Here is a 6,901-nt window from a genome sequence, read left to right as displayed (position 1 = left end):
TAATACAATTTAATGACTATTGTACCACGTTTGTGCATTTGAATAACAAATTGTGTACAACCAAGAAATAAACACCGAAAATATACAATGTTCAAAATATTATGGGCATATATCCATATTTATGTAAATTGACGTTGAAATAACTAAATGCAATTTCTAAATCAGGAAATTGAAAGCAAATTACACAAGATTAGCCCAGTCGAACCCTTTACGTTACAGTGGTGCCGCGCCACTATAACTTAAAGGGTCCGGCCAGGCGTGGTGAAGGCTAAAAAGGCTAGGCTAGGCTCGACTGAACCTTGGTTTTGACCTGTGCACGTCCCGTGATCCAACGAATTGACTAGACAAGCTACCTTGTGTGTTGGTACAACCCAAAGATATGGCAACGGTATACAGAGGAGATGCATATAACACAGACTTTGAAAGCACGACGTTCCTCAAATCTTGTGTATTATCCGATGTCGAAGAAATGCAAAGACTCAACGCACTTCATTCCGACATGTTTAAACAGACACTCAACACATGTAAGTATACACTAACATGAGCTAATTTGTATTTGGTCTATACGTTATGGATAGACATACACCAGTCGCTTGATATTCCCACCACCGTCATATGTGCGAGAGACTACATCAGTGAGAGACAGAAAAAGCACACAGATACTTCTACTTACTTAGTTACTTCTAGTATTTACTTAGAGTAATTTTCTGTCATGCATGATGTCAACCGATGTGCGATGGCTTGCTATTAGCCATACGGTCGGTCACGGTCCGTGGGTCGGTATATGAGTCAAGAGTGCACGGCTATGACTACGCCGTGGCCGTATTATACACGGCTCTGCCAGGCAGAGTGGACGAGTACAATAGTCAAGGCCTTTCTTTTATTGTACATATGTAGTCTTTTGTCAAGGCAAAATTTTAAGCCACCTAAGTCTATGTATACTGATTTGTGTTCGTCCACTATGTTTCCCTCCGTTGTAGTGGAGAGTAACGCAGTGAACGGAACATGTACACAGCTCCACACAGCATTATACCTAGCTCTGCGTGGCAGGGCTGTGTGTTACCGGCATTATACGGCCTCCCACTGGTGGGGGCCGTATAACGCCGGTAACTCTCAGCCCTGGCACTCAGATCTACATCGTACCTAGCTATGGCGCACCAGGTACGTTTCTCTACGGTTACTGGAAAACACCGAGAGTAGCCTTAGCTGACCTTTCCTACATAAACGTCTTTATTATTCGAGTTAGGTGCGGAATAGTGTCTCTCGCCGTGTTCCTGTTCTAAACCCGTGTATTGTCAATTGGAGCTAGATAAACTAAAAACGTTAAAACACAGCTAAACACAGCTAAATTACAATATTTAGCCTGATCTAAATAGTATTCTAAACTTTCTAATTTAGCTTGACTTTAGATCGGATCTCACATGTTCAAAATTTTTCAAGCGATATATCCGATAATTACGATATTTAGCCCGATCTAAATAGCGTTCTAAACTTTCTAATTTAGCTGGAGTTTAGATCAGCTTTGAGGAGTCCAATTTTTTTCCTGCGATATATCCGATAATTACGATATTTAACCCGATCTAAATAGCGTTCTAAACTTTTGAATTTAGCTAGAATCTAGATCTGCTCTGAGGAGTAAAAATTTTTCCAGCGATAAATCCCATAATTACGATATTTAGCCAGATCTAAATAGTTTTCTAAACGTTTCAATTTCAAATTAGCTGGCGTATAGATCAACTCTGAGGAGTCCGAAACTTTTTCCAGCGATATATCCGATAATTACGATATTTTGCCCGATCTTAATATCGTTCTTAACTTTCTAATTTAGCTGGAGTTTAGATCGACTGTGAGGAGCAAAACATATTTTTTCCAGCGATGTATTACAAAGCTAATTCTCCTTGGCAACTTGTTCTATGATGTGAGATATTGGTAACGAGTTTTCCAAACTTGAAGATCGATTGGTTCGAAAACGACATATTGTAGAACCAAGAAAATTATATAAAATACTAGGAGGGCAACCAAAATCTTGACTTAAATTTAAAAATTAGAAAATGCCACTAATTTTTGAAGTCGGCTCCAGAACACCGGTAATTCTGTGTTCCGATTTGTTGTCAGATGTGATATATTGGTAAGGTGCTATTCAGAGAATGATAGATACGAAGACGACATTTTGTAGAACTCAGAAACCTATATAAAATACAAGGAGGGCAACCAAATTAAGCTGTGCGCTGCTCAATACAGTTGATGTGTTCTGCGGTAGAAATATCGATCGTTGGTGTGTTTCCGATTTTAACTCTCTGTGAATTGTCCCCTATACGACGTTCGCTGACATATTCGCTGATTAATTCGCACCTCTTTGGCGTTTGTCAGGGAAGTGACGGGCGGCGTCTACAATACAAAGAACGGAGATAAGAAACCCGGCAAGTTAAAGTTTACCGAGTGATGTACTGCTTTGTCACGTCATCAAGTACTGAATTCGTGCACTTCTCCATATCCTCTTAAATGCCTAGGTTGGCGTCAGATTGTCTTACAAGGAAATCTACTTAGTAGATTACAATTTCGATGGAAAACAAAAGGCTATGACACTCCATAGTCCTCTTACAGACTAGAACAAACTTGATCCCGGGGAGCTCGTACATAGTGTGTTCGGATACTGTGTTCATACACGGTCCCTCCTTTTGTTGAGGTACTGTGTTCATACATAGTTGTGTGGGAATGACAAGTGATCTAATAATTTGGCAATCGTCAGATTAAAATGTGTTAATTGTTCTTATCAACAGACTTTGTTTCTTTGAGTCCTGGTCGCGGGACAGAAGGTTATAACATCTGTCAGTCAAAATGGAAGAATTAATCTAGGACCCTCATTTTTACCACAGTGACTTTGAACAAAGTAATGGAAATGCATTTTTCTATCTTAATTAAATATCAATATCGCTGGAAAAAAATTGGACTCCTCAGAGCCGATCTAAATTCCAGCAAAATTAGAAAGTTTAGAACATTATTTAGATCGAGCTAAATATCGTAATTGTCGGATATATCGCTGAAACGAGTATATGACTCAACAGAGCCGGTCTAAATTCCAGCTAAATTAGGAAATTTAGAACGCTATTTAGATCGGGCTAAAGATCGTAATTATCGGATATATCGCTGGAAAAAAAATTGTACTCCTCACGACCGATCTAAGAGAACGTTCTAAACTTTCGAATTTAGCTGGAGTTTAGATGGGCTCTGAGATGTCCAAAATTTTTCCTGCGATATATCCGATAATTACGATATTTAGCCAGATGTAGATAGCATTCTTAACTTTTAGATTTAGCTGGAGTTTGGATCGACTCTTAGCAGTCCAAATTTTGCCAGCCATATATCCGATATATCCGATAATTACGATATTTCGCCCGATCTAAATAGCATTCTAAAATTTCTAATTTAGCTAGAGTTTAGATCGGCTTTGAGGAGTCCAATATTTTCCTGCGAATAACTAATAATTAAGATTTTTTAGCCCGATCTAAATAGTGTTCTAAACTTTCTAATTTAGCTGGAGTTTAGATCGGCTGTGAGGAGTCCAAATTTTCTTCCTGCGATATATCTGATAATTATGATATTTAGCCTGATCTAAATAGCGTTCTTACCTTTCTAATTTAGTTGGTCTTCAGATCGGCTCTGGGATGTCCACAATTTTTCCAGCGATATATCCGATATTTACAATATTTAGCCCGATTTAGATAGCGTTCTATACTTTCTAATTTAGCTGGAGCTTAGATCGGCTCCCTGGAATCAAAAACTCTTTCCGTCGATATATACGATAATTACGATATTTAGCCCGATCTAGATATCGTTCTAAACTCTCTGATTTAGCTGGAGTTTAGATCGGCTCTGAGGAGGACAATTTGTTTTCCTGTGATATATCCGATAATTACGATATTTAGCCCGATATAAATAGCGTTCCAAACTTTCTAATTTAGCCGGAGTTTAGCTCGGCTCCGAGGAGTCCAAAATTTTTTCCAGCTCCATATCTCTTAATTATGATATTTAGCCCGATCTAAATAGTGTTCTCAACTTTCTAATTTAGCTGAAGTTCAGATTTCGATTTAGACAATTCTAATTTAACTTCCTAAACTTCACGCTAAACTTTCCAAAAATGATAAAACACAATTCCGCACCTTACTGTACTATTCTGAAGTACACGGCAATGTTGCTTTCCACTACCCAACCGTTTAATAGGGGTGATCAAGAGGGCTAAAACAGCCAATTTTGACCGATGAGTTTCAAGAATCTGGAAAAAGATGCTAAAAGCGTGCGGTAGATATATTGACGAGATAAACATTGAGAACAGTAAGGATTAAGATGTGTGTGACTGGTCCAACCTGTTCAATTTCTGTCTGGGGAAAAGTTGGAATGATTGTAACTTACATACTTTTCTCTGTAGATCAAATATGAATTTTATGGTACTATTTTCCTCCATATCACAGAGTCTCTTTAGGTTTATTAAACTCAATACAGCTGATTTCAGTTACCCCCACACACTTTCTATATAGAACACACATGTTCGCGGGACACCAATAGCAGTGCTCTCATAAACTAATTATCGAGTAGGGGCTTTCATGAATTGAAGTGGTATCTTGTGTCTCAATCATGAACACAGAGTGTCAATCATTATATCTAATTTACAACCCTTGGCAGTATCTGCTTTGTCTTTATACAAGCAGAGTTTCTGACTCTTCAAGTAGACATAACAGTTAAGTGGCCACGGGTGTAATGTAATGCAAGCAAGTATGTATGCACATGCTGCTTAGAAGGTTGGTAGGTAGAAAGGCAGATACATGGCTATCTGCCCGTCTACCCATCTCTATCTATCCATTTATCAATGTGTCTTTCTGTATTTGCATGTGCATATATCTCTTTTTGCCTCTTTTCAAGGGCATTCTTGCTGTTTGTTGATTTTTGTTTCCCATGCGAAAAGTATGTAATACTCAGCTATTGCATTTCGTTCCAGTTAACTTGATTTTACTTGTTTGTTTATTTCACAGGCGACTTCACAGGACCTCGTCTGTTAGAAATTGGTGGAGGTCCCAACATCGCCAATGTTATACACACTTGCACAAGATTTCCAGAAATCATTTTCTCCGATTATTCTGAAAACTGCAGACAAGCCGTTGAGAAATGGGTCAAAAATACCCAAGACGCAGTTGACTGGAGTCATTTCATTAAGTCGGTGTGTGAGAAGGAAGGCAACGGGTAGGTTTCCAAAGAAACAACCAATTGCTAGCAACACTATGGGTAGAAAGATGTATCAATTCGAGTTTGGCGTGTTTAAAAACAACATGGTGTTCCTTTAGCATGATGGGTATTGAATCTGGCACATTATAAAAGAAATTCATGGCGCTGAGGGTTTTTTACTACTTCGGTCATGGTGCACAAACCTTGATCTTTGGCTCGATTGTTGCACAAATCAGAAGATGAATATAGGAATTTTCATAAAATAATTTACACCGTAATTTAACTGTGATTATAACAGCATGAATATTTAGCCTCGATGGTTTGGCTAAAAAGGTGTCGTAGTTAGTGTTAACAGGTTGCGTATAATTTCAAAATACTTCAATCACCCTTCCAAAATCTATGTGTTCGCCACCCTGAGGCATCAAATAATACAACCGGAGATTTTATTGACCAGCAGAAATACTTGGGAGGACAGACAGTCCCTGATACGAAAATCCATCAGAGAGATAATTCACTGTGATGTCCTTAAGTCAAATCCACTGGAACCAAAAGTGTATGAGCCATTTGATGCCATCGTGGCCTCATATTGTGTGCAGTGTGCCTGTCCCGACAAAGATTCATTCAAAGAAGCCGTAAAGAACATCGTCAACCTTCTCAAACCTGAGGGCGCCCTCATCATGACCACTGGTCTCAACCAGACGTTCTACCGCGTAGGAGAAAAACAGTTCTACTCTTTGAAGGTCGACCAAACGTTCGTGAAAACAGCCATCGTCGAGGCGGGTTGTCATATCGTGTCAGCAGAAGACAGGAGCTGCCACTCAGCGTTGGCAGATTATACTGGCCTATCATTTTTGTCTGCCATAAAACAGTGAACAACTCATAAAACTGCGTGGAACATTTAAAAATCACTTGTGATTCAAGTCATATAATTGCTGTGCATCTAGGGTTTACTTTGTTGCATCACGTGTATTTAGATTTGACATTGATCAACTTAAAAGGTTAGTAAGTGGCCATATGTGAAGAGACTTGAACGTGAGATGCAAACTCTGTTGTTTCTTTTTCCTTCCGACAAAATCAAGACGACATGCCACTATATTGGTAATGCGCTGAACAACTACGCCAAGGAAAGACTGGCTGATCTTGAGAAAGTCTCTACGTCTCGACTTCGTTTGCGATCTTCATATATCCAATTTAATTGATTTAATTATCGTTTCTAATCTTTAAAAATTAACTCAAGTTTAACAGGATGTTCTTTAGTTAAAAACATGTATCCGATACTTGGGTGATCTAATTATTGGTTCTACACTTTATAAAGTAGTTCAAATTTAGATGTTCAAAATTCCAACATTGGGGAATAAATTTTACTTTAATTGTATGTCACTCAATATGCAATTTTTTATTGTGAATACTAAACTACGTAAAATATCTGAGGTTTATGTTTCAATCTTGACTGGGGTGTCGCTCTTTGTATTGGAAAGAATAGCTCACATTTGATCAAATAATTGGCCAGTCAACACTACCTTGCTTAGGTCTTGGATGTATGTGCCAAGGGGATAACAAGATGATAATTGGCAAATGTTTTGAATTTTCGTTTAATCTTGTTGTTTTAGCCTATGTTAACACCATGTAAAGGAATAAAATACTCTTCGTCAGCTGACTAGCCATGCAAAAGCAAGCACAGGTC

General features: G+C 38.4%; 1 protein-coding gene across 2 annotated transcripts; it reads left to right on the top strand.

Moving 5' to 3' along the window:
- Positions 1–270: 270 nt before the first annotated feature.
- LOC139124018 (indolethylamine N-methyltransferase-like) lies at positions 271–6,592 on the top strand. Of its 2 annotated transcripts, none has more exons than XM_070690151.1 (3): positions 271–524; positions 5,028–5,235; positions 5,675–6,592. In XM_070690151.1, the coding sequence occupies exons 1-3, from the start codon at positions 380–382 to the stop codon at positions 6,087–6,089; spliced, it is 768 nt and encodes a 255-aa protein (XP_070546252.1). In that variant the 5' UTR covers positions 271–379; the 3' UTR covers positions 6,090–6,592. The 2 variants fall into 2 exon arrangements, with proteins under 2 accessions (XP_070546252.1, XP_070546251.1); XM_070690150.1 differs by having other exon boundaries at positions 5,672–6,592.
- Positions 6,593–6,901: the final 309 nt, after the last annotated feature.

Source organism: Ptychodera flava, assembly GCF_041260155.1.
Source record: "Ptychodera flava strain L36383 chromosome 23 unlocalized genomic scaffold, AS_Pfla_20210202 Scaffold_23__1_contigs__length_28996876_pilon, whole genome shotgun sequence".
In the NCBI taxonomy this organism is placed as follows: domain Eukaryota; kingdom Metazoa; phylum Hemichordata; class Enteropneusta; family Ptychoderidae; genus Ptychodera; species Ptychodera flava.
This window is presented reverse-complemented; position numbering and strand designations above follow the sequence as displayed.

Coding starts and splice junctions, on each gene's coding strand:
- LOC139124018 (XM_070690150.1), top strand. CDS start 380: ATGGCAACGGTATACAGAGGAGATGCATATAACACAGACTTTGAAAGC. Junction 525..5,027: donor TAAACAGACACTCAACACAT/GTAAGTATACAC, acceptor TTTATTTCACAG/GCGACTTCACAGGACCTCGT. Junction 5,236..5,671: donor TGTGAGAAGGAAGGCAACGG/GTAGGTTTCCAA, acceptor TTTATTGACCAG/CAGAAATACTTGGGAGGACA.